Source organism: Synchiropus splendidus, chromosome 16 (genome assembly GCF_027744825.2).
Source record: "Synchiropus splendidus isolate RoL2022-P1 chromosome 16, RoL_Sspl_1.0, whole genome shotgun sequence".
In the NCBI taxonomy this organism is placed as follows: Eukaryota; Metazoa; Chordata; class Actinopteri; order Syngnathiformes; family Callionymidae; genus Synchiropus; species Synchiropus splendidus.
Genome location: NC_071349.1, coordinates 13267922 through 13284507, shown reverse-complemented (window position 1 = coordinate 13284507; position 16586 = coordinate 13267922). Strand labels below are relative to the sequence as shown.

At 40.9% G+C, this 16586-nt stretch overlaps 2 protein-coding genes across 6 annotated transcripts in view; one reads left to right on the top strand and one right to left on the bottom strand.

Moving 5' to 3' along the window:
- rbks (ribokinase) overlaps positions 1–13748 on the top strand; it is a 29895-nt gene extending 16147 nt beyond the window's left edge. For 2 of the 5 annotated variants that reach the window (XM_053844832.1, XM_053844833.1), the window contains 2 exons: positions 2459–2647; positions 8187–9963. In XM_053844832.1, coding sequence (XP_053700807.1) covers positions 2459–2647; positions 8187–8360 — 363 coding nt within the window. In that variant the 3' untranslated portion in view covers positions 8361–9963. The other 3 variants (XR_008412648.1, XR_008412647.1, XM_053844834.1) reach the window with 3 other exon arrangements.
- On the bottom strand, positions 8475–9706 carry mrpl33 (mitochondrial ribosomal protein L33). Its single transcript, XM_053844835.1, has 4 exons — positions 9567–9706; positions 9136–9154; positions 8950–9056; positions 8475–8713 (listed from the first exon to the last, which is right to left on the bottom strand). Exons 1-4 carry the CDS (start codon positions 9586–9588, stop codon positions 8664–8666), a joined length of 198 nt encoding a protein of 65 aa, XP_053700810.1. The 5' UTR covers positions 9589–9706; the 3' UTR covers positions 8475–8663.
- Positions 13749–16586: the final 2838 nt, after the last annotated feature.

Here is a 16586-nt window from a genome sequence, read left to right as displayed (position 1 = left end):
TACCCCAGTGTGTCAACACTTCGGTAAGAGACTGAAGTATCTCTCGACCTTCGGGGGCTTGAACCAGTGTCGCGGCGGCTCACTGTTGATCTGCCAGGTGATGACAGATGAGTGGCAGGGGGCGGGGCTTGTTGGGAAGCATGGCGAGAACAACAGGGCAGATGTCGCTGAGTCAGCAGCAGCCTTGGGTGAGGAGGATGGGAGGTTCAGCCTGGGGCTTCTGCTCCACTTGGTGACGCAGGGCAATGGAACACTGCAGCCAGGTGTGAGGACGTGAATGCGTAGCGAAAACTTTATCAGTCGGCAGCAAAGCAATCCAATGATGCATAAGAAGATGCATAGAAAATGAAATAAAATACAATCAAATAACACGTTACCCATATAATTTTTTTTTGTAGAAAAATCTCTCCTCTGTGTTTTGGCTTCCTCACACGAGTCACATAATAATAATAATAACAGGATAATACTATTTATTTTTGTTGGTAGACAAGCTATAGCATTTAAACATTGATTCAGATTTGGAGAACTTTTTACTTGATTATTATTGACCCAAATCTGATTCCATATTTAAAGATGTACAAATCATGTGCTTCTATTATCATGACACACACTTTTAAAAACACATCCTTATGTTGAACTTTTAGTAAAGACATCACAAAAAAACAAAACATTTATTAAGTCAGTTTTTTTCTCACATCACAGGAACACATTAATACATTCGAATACAAGCTTAATTTATTTTATAATTACACAGTTGTAATTGACATTTCAGCTACACACTGACTACACGAAGATGCACACACTCACGCACACATCTCCACACAGACACACACACACACAGAGCGCAGCCCAGTAATTTAACTCTCTCATATTCTGCCTCACAGAGGGGGGTAGATTGATTCCCTGCCCCAGTGTGAAGCTGATGACTCACAAAACGTCTTGTTTTCTCTTTTGGCACCCGACTGCAGCGGCGGGGAGGCTGCGGGCTGTAAAACACTGATCCATACTGTGGTTTATTTTTGAACCGTCTCGGGTCATTGTTCAGTCTGACAAATCACAGAAGCCAAAAAGGATCCGATCTTTTAGACCCGCATACAACACCTATGGAGTCACTCACTCTCCCTACAGGTGTGTGTGTGTGTGTGTGTGTGTAGGTGTGGGTGTGTGTGCGCGCAGGTTTGTGTGTGGCCTGACTGTTGCGGGCTTCACTGTGACAAAGTGCAGGCTTTTGTTTGATCCTCGGCCCACATGCCCCACTGAAGAACCATCTTTGAAGTCCGCCCAAACCTCGCCTGACAAACTGCGACCACATCTGTATCAGCGGCCATTTGAAAGTGATCTGGTGCTCAGTTCTTTACAACACCGTGCATCAGCACGCGGCCTCAGATGTTTTATGGCTGATATCTGCGATATCTGGAAATTACAGGCTGCTGCACCTGAGAGACTTTGGAACGGTTCTCATATGCAACACTGACATATAAGTCTCTTGTTAACCTGGCCATTAGAGGTTCATGACATCATGGGTTGAAGTAATGAACAGTTACTATATTACCTTTTTTTTATTATCTTATTCCTCTTTCATGAATTTGAAGGATTCAGATTTTTGACTCTCAATCTTACAAAACATATTTAATTATATAATAGTATCATATCTTAATTATTATTATTTCTTTACAGTGATAAATCCTCAGGGGTAATTTTCATTTTATTGTATCAGACATTTTTTTGACTGTTTAATTTGACACGCACAGTTTAATGTAATGAAGAAAAAGGAGTATTGTTTTGCAAAACAAATTCCAAAATATAATTAATTTTTTTGTTTTAATTTTGTTGATATATTATTATTGTTATTATTATAATTATTTTTAAGAGTGAAAGATGGATTAAATTAAATGTGTTTTGCATAATCTTTTTTAAAAATTATTATTTTACTTTTAATTTATTTTTTGTATGTTGCTCAATAGTAACTTTATTTTAAATAACCGAAAACATTTTCGTATATTTATGCAAAGATGTTATAAATATTTAATAGTTAGTCTATTATTTAAAAAAAAAAACCACAACATTTTTTTAACAATACTAATTTCAAGTATTTAATAAATACATAAGTATATATACAAGTATATATGTATATAAATAATATATTAAAAGATAATAAATTACTTCTAAATTCAGGAAATGCAGCTCTCTTCTCAAGGAAAAGTAGATGACACCATGAGGAAAGAAAAATAATAAATACATTTCATTTTTGATAAAATATGAAAAGTTATTCTGATTATTAACCCAGAATAAATCAATGAACCATCAAATATATCTTTAAAGGATTGAACTGCAAAACAAGAAGTGTGTGTTTAACACAAAAAAACAAAACCTCAAACCACTTTTGGTAACTCTGATGATGCAGTCAATTCTGAAATCCAATGTCGTAGGAAATAACAAACAAATTTCCTTTCTGCAGGCTGAATTACTGACCGGCTCTTCTGTAGCTACAGTGGAGGAGGCGAGTCGGGCCGCTCAAGAGCTGCTGAGTCGTGGATGCGGGGCGGTTGTAGTCACTCTGGGAGCACAAGGCTGTGTGGTGGTTACAGCACCGGAATGCTCTGCAACTCACGTTCCCACAGCTGAGGTCAAAGCCGTGGACACCACGGTAAGTTTTGACTTTAAAAAAAATAAAAGCCATGGTGGTCAGTGTCTGACACCCCGCTGGAAGCCCATGAGTTTAACACACCTGTTACCAAAAAAATAAAATAATAATATCTTTGAAGGTCACTAGCAAAAGGTTTAGAAAAGGGAAACCTTAAAATGCACCTTTAAGTACTGTTGGTCTAGAATGAAAAGTCTTTTTTTGATGTCAAATTCCTTTTTTTTCGCTCTTACTGTGACATTGTTAGATTTTACAGTCTTCAGTTGTGAGATGAATGATTCATTTTCCACTCATAAAATCAAAGAAATACCTTAATGAGGTTCTTTAATCGCTAATTCCCGGTGCATTCAGTTCTGCCTCACGCGGTCTAAGTGCTCCTTCATCGCAGCCATCAGACTGGAGTGACTAGTTCTTATAGACTAATGACTGTGTTGACCGCCGACTGCTTCTCTCTGATGATGGTGATCTATAAAAGCAGCCGCTGGCTCGACCCCAGCCTCTGTGAGTCGTCACGGGAGCTGGCTGCTAGTATTTCCTGTCACTGTGGCTCTTGTGGGTCTTTAACAAACGGACTACGTCATCAACAGAAGTGGTCATCATCTCTGTGTGATTGTTGTTTTACTGGACGCGGCTGCTGACGTGGAGCTGCACTGAACTTTTATTAAGGTGGGAATTTCCACAGTTTCAGAGTGGAGATCTGGAGCTGAAATAACTCTAAATTGGATCAGGATTTATATGTTTCAGTAGTCCACATGGTCCACAAATGATTGTGGTCTGGTTCACTGGTGATGGGAGGACTTGTTTCACACCGGGGTGAGGACGTGTTCTCCAGGTTCCTCTGGATCTCCAGTATACCTTGAGGTCCATGATTCAGATATCTCTGTGCCTGAGAAGGTAGAATGTCCTTGTGTGTCGAGAGGATCCATCTCAGAAGGTAAACCTAGCCCCAGCTATTCTGATGCGGACGTGGCGAAGCCCACAGAGACTGAGATCATGTCCAGAGCTGTAGGAGTCTGATGCGGTGTGGGTTGAGGTTGATGTTAAGGAGAGCTGTCTGTGTGTTGATGGACAGATCATGAAGAAACCCAAGTGACTTTCTCAGGACCTTCTTGGTCCCCTGTGGTCATTAGGAGGTCCAACACATCCCAACACAAGTGCTACTTGATGACCCAAGAAGGTTAAATCTCTCCTCACATCTGAGGGTCTCACTTTAAAGGTGAAGCTTGGTGGCACCAGCTGCCTTTATTATTAACATTCTGACTCATGGAAAAAGTGACAGAAGGTTATCAGAATCATTTACTTCAGCGCTAACGGAACAAAGGTTTCTTGTCTTGACCGTCACTTCCCGACACACACATCCACGTACTTATCGTCTCCCTGTCGCCCCCAGGAAAACTTCCACCTTCTGCTTCTTTTTTTCTAAACCCCCATCTCCTTCCGTGACTCATCACTGAGGCCTGCATCAGTCAGCAGAAATCCGGTGGCCTGACCTTCTGTGTGTGTGTGTGTGTGTGCGCGCGCATATGTGTGTGTGTGTGTGTGTGTGTGTGTGTGTGGACCCGCAGACACTCCCCCACCTCTGCCGCTCTTTGATGGGGCCCATAAATCCTGGAGTGTTTAACTCTTTTTGACATCATAATCCCTGTTCCAGTAAGACCGTCGGAGGGAGGAAGAAAAACAAAAGTAGCGACCCAAGCGCGCGTCGTAGACTTGATTGTTGCGAATCAAAGCAGCGCTGACAGGAGTTATGAAAGCCTGCTAATCAGATGCAGACTTGATTTGAAATGTTTGTGACAACGACGACTAAACAACTGAAGATTTGGATCAATATTCGTCTTCAACTGGCTCCTGATTAAAGCAGGGGTTATTTTTTATTTGTTTATTTCAGCCTGATGATTTGTTACTTTTCTGATAAATGGGGGTTCGGTACAGGTCTTGGGCGGTCTGGTTCTGGGGGGTCACGATAAGTCCGCGCAGACAGTCTATGTTTCAGCTTCACGTAGATCAGATGAGTCCAGGATTTTTCTCACGACTGCAGACATTCTTCAAGTTCCACTTACATGAGTCTTAAAGGGAATCACGTCTTCCCCGGTGCTGAACGGTCTTGGTCGGGTTGGTGGAGGGGGGGTGGATGGAGAAAAGTTCCACATCACCACTGGTTAATGGATCACTGGTGTTGGACTCTCAGCACAGATGTTTGGCCCAGCTTCTCCTGCATCATCATGGTTGGAGCTTCTCACAAAAGAAAAGTGTTTATGTTTGTTGTCTTTGCCGGGGACTTGAAGTCCCTAGCAGTTTGGAAGCTTCTGGACTTGAATACGGGAGGAGGGCTAATCTTTTCACTACTTTAGACGATACTTTTCAATCTCCTCCGGAGAGACAACTCTTGCGCCACGGTCGCGGCCTTTGTTGCACGCTTTCCTTTCGCTGAAGTTCCAGCCAAATTCGGAAGTGTGAAAGTGCAGTTGAGTAACAAGATCGTGCAACACTGGTCAGCTGTTTTTTAATAGCCCCATATTATTTCCAGGATGTGACCTCATCGACGTGACTTAGCAAATTGTCAGAGTTCATTTTCTGTTGTGTGTAAAGTCTCGCAACTCCTGAAGAACTTCCATGATCCTGTTTTTGATTGGCTCAGCATCTGGCCGACTCCAGCAGGAGGACGAGCCGGGGAAAAAAAAAAGACACAAAGGTCAATGTGGAGGAGACGACCGAATCACAGCTCATCCAAGGCGAGCGATTGTGTCAGTTGATTGACAGGCCTCCAGATCTAAACCTCGCCAAAGTGTGTCGAGGGCAGCGGCGGCACGGCTGAAGGGGGTGACGCTTGTCAGCCTTCGTTGAGCCTCATACAGTCCATCCAGTAGCGACACAAGGCAAAGGTTGAATGGAGGTTGCTGAGGGAAGTACTCTCATCACTCCGTGTTGCTTTCACCCCGTTTGTTTTTATATCGCTTTCAAGAGAGGCACACAGTGTAAACTTTTGATTTACATCTGCTGTGATCTCTGATGGTGGAATATTGCCTGTTTTTGTCAGAATAATTCGCATTACAAATAAAAATTAAATAAAAAATGAATGAAATGCATAAATATAAGCAAGATTTTAAAAATAATTGCCCAAACTGGTTGCAAGTAAGTGAAATGATTTATTGATATTTATTATTTTTTTAAGTAACAAAATATATTTACACAGTTGAATGAATCAATTTATATAAATAAATGTTTATATATGAAACATTAGTAAAGGAAGTACTGCAGTAGAAAATTACCTAGGTGGCTAATTTTTTCCTCCCCAATTCAAATATTTTTAAAGTAATATATGGATAAAAATATAGTGCAAAAAACTAAAGATAAATTGCATACAAATAAGTAGCAATAGTCTGCTGAATTTCAAAGCAAAATAAGGTGATTTTAAAGTCACACTAATTGAAATGAAAATATTCAAATGGAATAAATGACAAAGACGAAGTCTGCTTCCAGCAGCTCATTTCACCTTCCCTGTCAGTCTCGGAGCATCGACTCCCACTCACGAGTGGATTTGTCACAACAAAGTGTGAAGCAGCAGAAGCGCCAGGACTTTCTTGCTTCCCGTATTGTCGTTGTGCCCGGCGACCAGACAGCAGACATAAACACTCGCAGGACTGAAGACAGAAGTCCAGCAGGACTGTGAAAGTCTGATCTCAATCTTTCCAGGGAAAACAGAGACGATGAAGACCGAAAGAGGATCCTTGTTTTAAGCCTCTGTGTCTGTTTCTCGCAGGTTCTGACCTGGAGTTCATGTGTGTTAGAAGCAAGATTATGGAGCTTGATCTTCTAGCTCAGCTCTTTTTTTAATTATTAAAACATTAGGATGTCAGTATTGCACTTACATTCTGGCTTTACATGGTTTAGCTGTGACCATCCTACTTCTGACACCACTGAAGTCCATGGCATCCAAATGTGAGAGCTTTCACTGTCATGTGTTTTTGCCCATCAAGTCATTGGAATGTTTTTATGTTTGGCTCGTGTGACTTCATGAGGTTAGCCTCGTGTCACTGAATCACCGCTCAGAATCGACAAGCAGCTCTTCAGCAGCCCCAACTAAGGGGTGACTCTGAGGGGGGCTTGTTGCACCTCGGCGGGATTCAAAGGCTCTTTTGAGAGCCAAGGTGGTGAGTAATGGAGCGGGCTTGTGGAAACCAGTGGCCCAGAATGGGCTGCTGGCTCGGGGGGGTGGCTGTTGTGGTTAAACACGAGCGTGTCGTCACATTCCACTGCGCCTTTTCCCATAAGTGAAGAACCCCCGCCCCTCCTCCCACACCCTCTGGCACCCGGTCCTCGGGGTGTGAGTGTTCCATCTTTATAATCACAGTAGTAACACATCATTGTTTTATGGAGCTCAGCTAATGACTCATTCATTGTTGAAGATTACGCCACTGAGGGGTAGAATGTGTTTTCGCACAGTGTGGACGCACAAATACCAATTTCGCAGCTTGGGAAACTCTTCATTTGTGCTGACTCATCTCTCTAGCTATTGTAGGTGCAACATTATTCCCATTCAGTTTCATTCCATCCTCTCATCGATCGAGTTTCTCAATGCTACTCTACGTCTGTATGATCGTGTTGATATTTAATCCCAAAGTGACCCAATGCGAAGATAGTTTATACGCAATAAATCTGCATCAATATTTCTGTCCCAGACCAAATAATAATGTAATGACTAGTTGTAGTATGGCAGTAATTGAGAGTTGCCTTGTTATACCAAGTATATTTAAAGTTGTAGTAATAGCAGAAGTAATACTATGGATAGATACATTATTAGTTGAAGTAAAAATAAATGTGGGAATGGAGGGAGTCACTGCAGAAGATGAAGGATTTGCTATGAGCAAGTAGTATTAGTAGTAGATATGACACAGACTTTTGTTTTCAAGTACCTATTGTAGTCATATTTTAGCAGTACATTGGAGTGTATTCGTGGTAGTATAATTTACTGCAGTAGCAGAATAATTAAAAAAAAAAATTCATATACACATTTAATTTGTAAATAGGGAGTAACAGGTAGTTATTGATAATATTAAGTGAAGTATATTTGTTTCAGTGGGCAGTTGTGGTGGAACAGCAGTGGAGACTTTGATTTACCTACTGTATCAGTGGTTTGTAGGCTGCAGTGATAGTAGGTGTAGTTGTGGTCGTTGGCAAAAGAGTAACACAAGTATATCTTTGTACTTACAAAATACAAAGCCCGAGTTGTTGCGATAATAGAAAGGTTTTGTTCCAAATTAGTTTGGGTCATCTAAGATTGGCTATATAAAATTTAAGCCACACTGGTGGCAACTGTTTCTAAACAGCGAGTACAGGAGGCATCAAAGGTCACAGCACCCCCTACTGTCCCGATGCAAACACCTCACCACAGCGCTCTCCAAACTAGTCACACGGAATCCAGCGTGGGAGCAAAGTGCTTCATCTTAATAATTCCTTCTTTATGACCTCGAGCGCAGAGAGACTTGATGTAACATCTTCACAATCTAATAAAAGCAATTGCTCCGTTATTGTTTCTGCGCAGGGAGCGGGAGACAGCTTTATTGGAGCGCTGGCGTTCTACATGGCTCACTATCCCGCGATGCCTCTGGAGGAGAGTGCCAGGAGAGCCAGCCAGGTGGCAGGGATCAGCGTGCAGACCATGGGCACGCAGTCGTCCTTCCCCTTCAGACGAGATCTTCCAGCTGAGCTCTTCTGAGAGCAGGAACGGATCACTCAGGCTACTATTCTTGACAGATCAATGTACGGCTGACAGTTACTTTGGCTACTTAAGAAACAAAAAGGTAAATTTATACCGAATTTACACATAAAACATGTTAACAAACCAAAGGCAATTTATTTAATTTCCTTTCTCATCATAACAAATGAAACACAATGCCAAAGTGTGTCCATGATGTCTGTGGTGGTCCTGATAAATACATTTTTAGTGACTAGTGAAGTCACTCCATCAATAATAGCATATTTAAGTCCTGCCTCCTCTCTGCTCAGTCCATGGCTCAGCTCAAATAGAGCGTATCTTCCTCTTCTCGAAGAACAGGACGTGCTGATTTACTGCAAGAGATAAACCAGAACACAGAGTGCCTCAATGACTGAAATATAACAACTAATTATAGGCATAAATTTCTACAATTAAGAGGCATGTAGTACAACGCCAACTGCTAGATACATGTGAGATACTGCATGTGATCGTTCAGCAGCAAAACATTTTAACCTTTGAATAGGTTTTGAACTTAAACATGAAAATATAGACTGATGCCACATGTTTGTGCTTATCAGCCACTCCTTACCCAGCGGATCTTTCTTTCTCATGACAAGTTTGTCAGCAAGGCGGTTCCTCTTGATGTTGAAGCTGTACCCGGTCCCCGCTGCGCTCAGCATCTGGACCAGGATCACTCTGGGGTCACACAGCACACAGAAATCACACGTGATGTGACTTGAAATGTACTTTATGAGTAACTAATGTGCACACTTACTTTGATTTGGCCTTGGCCACTGAAACATAAAAACAAGACAACATTCAATAAAACAAACATAATGACGGTTGTTTTTCTTCTTGAAATTCTCAATGCCACTTTTCTAATTTCTTTTTCACTTAAACTAGCAAAGTGACCGAGGGGACGGTAAAATGGAAAAAGATAAAACATAATCTTCACTCTTCCGACATGAAACCATTCGTAACACAATTAAAACTACAACACAGAGACTAAACGATACACTTACTGTGAACAAACTCGACCAAACGCGGAACATTTAACCCTAGCGATGACACCGATGAAGAGTTAGCTGATGTTGACAAGTTAGCATCCCCGCTAGCCAACATTAGCAACATGCCAATTAAATGGGAGCGAAACTATTACCGAACAATAGTTTGAGCGAGATTGAGACATAAATGAGCGATACTCACAGTTCACCGACGTGAGAAACATTTGAGCTTCTTGATATTACTCCCGAGTTAGACCATTACCATTAGATGTAAAAGTCACATTGAACAGTCTGTGCCGCCGTCATCACAGTCCGTACACTCGCAGTGTGGTGACTATAGTTCCGCTCTGCGTCTGTTCCGTGTTTACACACAATTGAATCAACTCACCACATTGTTATCCAAAGATTGAAAAAAAAAAAAAAAGGTTGTCATCTAACCTTCTGTGAAGTCTAATTCAGACTGCGGCATTATTTTGACATCAGTCCTAAATTAAGTGTGTATTGTTGTTACATTGTTCTGGAAAACCCAGAAAGAATGACTTGATGAATGAAATGAATTAATGTGATAGTGGTGCCAAATGTCATTGTTGCTAAGGAAGTCTTGAGAGGTTTTGCATGCTTCTAAATGAAGACCAACAACCTGTCAGGAATATGCTTTCAATATATTGCAATACCAATGAGCTGATATTGAAACGTTTCTAAAATTATTTTAGTTTAATATTTTGCTTCTTTTTCCGTTTATTTTATTCTATTTTATTTTTGTCGCATATCTGGCTGTAGAATGGGCCCGCTGAAAAGTGAATAAAATCTCTTTTCAATTATAATTCCACGTCTGTCGGAGTGACCCAGTTGAAGACAGCGATTCAATAAGAGCGGAAACGGACCTGAACATAATTGGATGTGTTGTAGCCAGGCAGATGTCAGAACGTGTGTGTGCGTTTGCGTCACTGAATTCAAAGAAGGAGACCAGCAGCTCCATCTCTCCTCCTCCTCTTCCTCCTCCTCTGCTCCCACTCAGCTATCTCTGCAGCCACTTTGGACGTTCTCTCCTTCTCCCACTTGATCGCACTTGTGCTCTCTCAATTTCACAGGTTCTGTGTCCTCAGCATTTGAATCTGAGCTTTTGTCACTGAAGCACTTGCTTATGTAGAAGACGCCCGGGGGACAGCTCTTGTTCCAAAGTGGTTTTTACTCAGAACCAGTGCAGACTGTGAACATGACAACTGTCCGGACTGTCACAGACTTTTTTTTTTTAGTTATCTGTTTGGGGCAGGGCAGGAGAGTGTTGGTGTTTCCCCTCTGAAAAAGTTTGGAGTGGTCGGCTCCTTGATAGCTCAAGTTCCTGAACACAGGTTTTCTTCACAGTTGAATCCCATGTTTTCGTCAACCAGATGTTGTTACTTATGAACATTTTATTTATTATATTGAGATCCTTAATCAAGTCCCACCCCATGCACGGAATACATGAGATAAAAGTGAAGCGAGAAGATAAATGTGAATTAGCTTTGAATATCTGTTGACCGTGAAGTTCTGTAGTGTCAACTCTAGTTAGCACCGCGGACAGCTCCCTCGTCCCTGGTGGTCTCCAGATCAAAACCTCGGACAGCAGCCCTGACTCCACCTTCAAAGATTAACTTGACAATAAAATCCCACAACTGTCTCAAGTGGGATCTCAACTCCCACATCTATTGGCGCTGGTTACTCAACATGTCTTGAAAGTGTCTTCCCTGGAGCGTTCTCTCTAAGTTCACTGTACTTAATCCACCCGTCCAAAGTCATCCGAGACAATGTTTGGATTCTTCTCCACAGCGAGATTTTTGGCTTTTCAGTGGCGACCCAGATCTGCTAATCTCCCGCTCACCAGCTGCAGATCTTTGTTTTCTTCCTCCTGTAAATCAGCACATTTGCATCTGAATCAGCGGAACTACTGTTGTTAAAGAGAAGCAGCACTGGAGTACAGGAGCAATTGTAACAGTAAGAGATACTGAGCTGAGTGAAGTAGTCGCTAGTCAGAGTGTATAGGTGAAGTGGAAGGATGTGATGATGACAGAAGGGACAGTCATGAGTACAGTTAGTGGCGGTAGCAGTCAGTAATATTAGTATTTGTGATACAGAGAGATGGTTATAGGGTGTTTTTTTTATTAAGTATGAGGATGAGGCAGAAGTAACATCAATAGTGAAGCGATTCATGAGTTAGCAGAGCCATTGTTAGTGACAGTAATTGTCTTATTGCCAGGTACTCATGAGAGTATGTGAGAGGCAGCATTGATGGTATTATTTGCCAGAGGTTTATCAAAGTATATCTGGTCTAGTAGTGGTGTAGTATTTACAGTCCATAGTCAGTGTTACTACAAAAACAGAATTCTTCACTTGTGTTATTTGCAGTATTGTTATGTTTTATTGGAGCGTTTGTCTTCTCCAAGTATCAAACCAGCGAGAAACAATTCAAGCTGTTAAGACAAATCTGTCTGTCCACTTGCGTAAATGGGAAACGGGCGTGACGTCATCACTGATGCGCGTCCGGTCGCTATGGTTACACCGAGTGGGTGATAGGTTGAGTTTCCGCACTGGCAACAGATCTGTGAGCGTATGTGAGGTTCATGTTGTTTATGTTGCCTTCAAAATAGCTTGTCTCCATTCTGCTGTGTCAAATCCTGTTTGTTATTATCCACCTCTATATTTAGGCTAGATGATGATGAAGATGAAGATGATGATGATCAGACTACAATAGCTGCGCAGTTTTACATAGTGGCACAGACGACCACGCTGTTGTTATAAAACACGTCTGTCCTCCTCCCATCTGTTCCCTCTCCTCCGTCTCTGTTCCATGACGCAGAGCAGAGTGGGAGTGGACAAACCTTCTGCTCCCTGAGAGGACTGAGTGGGCCGCCGTGCGCACACCACTGATAGATGGATGGAGAGGAGGTGGTGGGATGGTCTGGGGAGGGCAGGAGAGGAGACTGAAGTGGAGACAGCAGGTCGGGGCGAGAGAGGAAGACACGGGTGCTCCTTAAATTATATTCATAAATTATATTGCAGCGTCTTTTCAGCTGCTCCAGAGTCATAAGACATTCCCGGGCCAGAATGGGCGAGGTGTACTCGTGCTTTTTGGAGTAATGTAGTGTTCTAGAGTAGCAGAATGGCTATTAGTATTATTATTCTGCTATTGTTATTAGTTTATAGTCATTAGTTTGTGTCAGATGTTAGAACTTTTAGAGCTTGTGTAGTAGTAGTAGTAGTTATAGTTTAGTAGTAGTAATAGCGGTAATGAAACATAGTAGTAGTGTGGGAGAACAAGTTAGTTAGAAGTACAGTAGTTATTTATTAGCATTAATGATCAATGTACGTTATAGCATTGTGTAATGCAAACAGTATCTGAAGACAACATAGTAGCAGTACTGAGAGTTTTAGATTTAGTGTTTGTATTTATAATTATTTTCAGGTTTAACTTGGGTGTCAAAAGTAAATAAAAATAGTGGCAGTAGTCGAGATATATGAACTGTTTATTGCAGATTTAGTGAAGCAGTAGCAGTAGTGGTAGCACTAAAAGTGATCATTTAGTAGTAGCAGTAGTGGTAGTTGTATGAACAGCAGGCGTGACAAAAATAGCAGATATGTGGAAACAGTAATTCTACATTTAATGGCATCCTTTAGGTTTTAGCATGACTGCAGATGAATACTGTACTGAAATGATTGGTATTATTGAACAGTAGTACTTATAGGTGCATGTGTTGGTAAAGTTGAGGCACCAAAACTAAAAAACTACTATGGTGGGCCGAGCTGGTGTCAATAGCAGCGCAGCAGAGCTACACAAATGTTGTCAACAGAGATGTGTTTTGAGAACGCAAACACCGGTTTAAAAATTGAGATGAAGAACCTCAGACTGACCTCCCCACACTTCTGCCTTCTGTTTCCTGATTACTCCAGTGCTGAGGTAACAGCCACATCTCTGTGCTTCTGGTCGCTAGGCAACCGCAACAATTACACCGTGCTGCCAAGAGAGCAAAGAAGGAAGTAGCACCCGAGACCCCCCTCTGTCCATCTTGGCGATTCATTCTTAGCGCAGATAAGTGCAGCTCCACATTAGGACGGTGACGTGGGCGGCGGCTACACGCTGTGATTCCCCACACTCTTTCAAATTAGCTCCATTTCCTGTCCTCTGTTTTCAGGTCCGAGATACTCTGCTGCCCTCTGTGGTGGATCTCCAAGGACCGAGTGGCTTCGGGAGGGTCTTTGGAATGAGGTCAAAGTGAAATACCTCAAACACATCCCCCCCTCACTTTCCATTGTTCTCTGCTTTCATTTTAAAGTCTTGTCCAGTCTTTATTAAAAATGGTCATTTTAGTTATTTTTATATTTCAATTCTGATTTTGACTTAGTATCATAACAATTCTCCTGATTTAGTACACAAATACTATTATAAATCCATCTAAAGAAACTATTGTCTTAGTAAATTAAGAATTATTCTCTTTATTATTTTCAAATTAGAAAATAACACAAATGATAGGTGGACAACCAAGAAGTCGTTTTTTGAATATGGTTATTCATAATTGAATGTATTTAACTATGAATAACAATAATAACAATTATATTCATTATCTAGTTTATTGGTTTAATTCTGAATATATTATTCATGTGTGTTGTGGTTGATTGTTCACTGCATTTATTATTAATAAACTGTGATAAAAAAATCTTGATTTCAATTTAAAAAATGTAACAGTACTATATAATAAAATCCATAGACAGAAAGGAAAAAGAAAATTATGTCCATCATGAAAAACAAGTACAAAAATCATTATATTATTTGAAAAAAAAAAAAAGGAAACACAAATAAAATAAGCCCAATAACAAGTTCTTTAAAACTATTGGTGAACCATATAGGAATGGCAATTTATGTTTCATGAAGATAAGCATTTTCTTATAGGGACTGATGCTAAGAAATTGAGTAGCTTTTCATCACCACACATCAACTGAATTTGAGGAAGAAAGCCAGTAGCCATGTGACCATGTGATGTTATTCCTCTGAAGAGAAAATAGCAGTCTGAATCTAAAAGAAGCTCTTTCATTGTCGCTCCTACGCTTTCCGCCAGTGGGTCAGTGGGTGAGGAGGGGCGGTGGGGGGGAAGTGTGGATGTTTGCCACCGTCCAGTGGAGAGTGTGGGCAGCAGGAACAGAGAAAGACAAGGACTTCCAAGTTAGAGTGGGCTGACGCCAGCAGCTTCCTCGGCTATAAACGGACACGGGCGATGCTGAGCAGAGGTCAGGTGTTGGTTTGTCATCCGTTATTTCAGGGTGGGGTGACATCATCGGGCGTGATCACATGGATGACCCCCACACACTTGGGTAACCTCACAACACCACTTCCTGTGTCAGAAGGTGGAGCAAAATTCGCTGACCTTCTCCTTATCACACGCTTCTCACGTCTGACCTTGAACATTTCACTAAACCAGCATCTATTTTAGAGTCAAGATTTCGATTGATATGATAAATAACATGGAACTTGCTTTACAGATATCAATCCTGCAGGGACACTGACTGGTCAGCAGGGGGCGAGCAAGAATTGACGTGACCGCAAAAACGTAACACTCGTCTAATTTCAAGGTACTTTCTTGGAACCAGCCGGCTCTTAATGGAGGATCTTGGTTGATCAGTGTTGAGATGTGAGGTCTTCAGTGAGCCTGGGTCAACAAATGAAACAAGTATATTATTTTGAGATAGTGTGGACATGCGACGTAGGGCAACATTACATTGAATAGACGACTTAATAAATAATAAATAAAGTAACTAAAATATACTGAGTGAAATTTGACCCATTAAAGCAATACAACAGACACTTGGGTTTACAAATAAAAAAATAAAAGTAAAACCTTCTTTAAGTTCCAAAAATAAATCGTTTTCATTTTACAATTGAATTACCCTACAAAAATAAAATAAAAATACTTTAATTTAACTCATTTGAGTATGGAAACTGCAGAAATGGTATACAAACAGTTTGTGATGAAATAAAGACAAAAGTGCAAGATCAAATCTAATGATTATCGAAAATGAAACTAGTAGAATTATTTGAAAAATTCGAATCAAGTTGTTCAGTTGAGGATCACTCAACGTTGGCCCGTGACGTCAATGCATCTTCAGCAGTCTGCTGTAGCTAATGAAAGGTCCAATGCTGCCCCCAAGCGGCCTTAAGGCTCAACATTTCACCATGAAGCCATTTTACAAAATTGTATAACAAACAAAACTTGAACGTTGCAGCGAGCATTTCATCTAGTACTGGTGATGGGAGTAGGAAAAGAGAATTGGTGTCAACGTGTTCAGGGAACAGGATTTGCATTAGCAGTGACCTGGAGAGAAGCCACCGGTCTGAAAGTTCACCGGGTCAATGACCGTAGGTGCCAAGAGAAGAAGACTAGAGGAGTCAGAGGCCTGAGCTGAGGGCAAAACTAATAACACTGAACCCACATTACAGTTCGCTGCAGCTCACAAGTTCAATTACGTTAACTCTGATTTACAGTCAACCCAGTGCACAAAAATGTATAATATTCAGCAGTTATGAATAGGATGGAAATATAATGAAATGTAGACATGATTAAAAGACATTAAACACAAAGTAAAAATAATTATACATAATAATAACAAAATTAGGTCAGTCAAAAAGTAAAATAAAAAATAAGAAGAAATAAATAATAAATCATGGGCAAGAATAGATATTACTGTGACTAGAACGGCAACTACCACGAGAACTGCTATTACTTTTACCACTACTTTCAACATAACCGCACCTATATTGTTTCTGAATTACTTCAACTATTTTAGATATATGACTGCCATTGTGACTACAGCTGCTTGCTATTGCAACTGTTTAGGGGGTCACAACAATTATATTGATGCTAACCTGAATAACTGTGATGCACAGCACATCCCCCTTTCCTCTCACTGTGTTTGTACTTTTAATCACTTACTACTATTGATTAGTTGTAGCAGTACTTATGACTCATCCTCCTCATACTTTAACTAAAACTGCACATTATACTGCAACAACGACTCCCAACACACACACTACTACTGACACCATTGCGATTAGTATAACTACTCATATTTCTGCAGTACATCTTAGTAGACCTGCAGTGTAACTACTACTTAATATGACTACTCTATATTGTTCAATACTTATGACTAGTACTACTACTACTATTACTACTGCTGCTACTACTATTTGGTGCAA

Coding starts and splice junctions, on each gene's coding strand:
- mrpl33 (XM_053844835.1), bottom strand. CDS start 9,588: ATGTTTCTCACGTCGGTGAACT. Junction 8,714..8,949: donor GAGAAAGAAAGATCCGCTGG/GTAAGGAGTGGC, acceptor TATCTCTTGCAG/TAAATCAGCACGTCCTGTTC.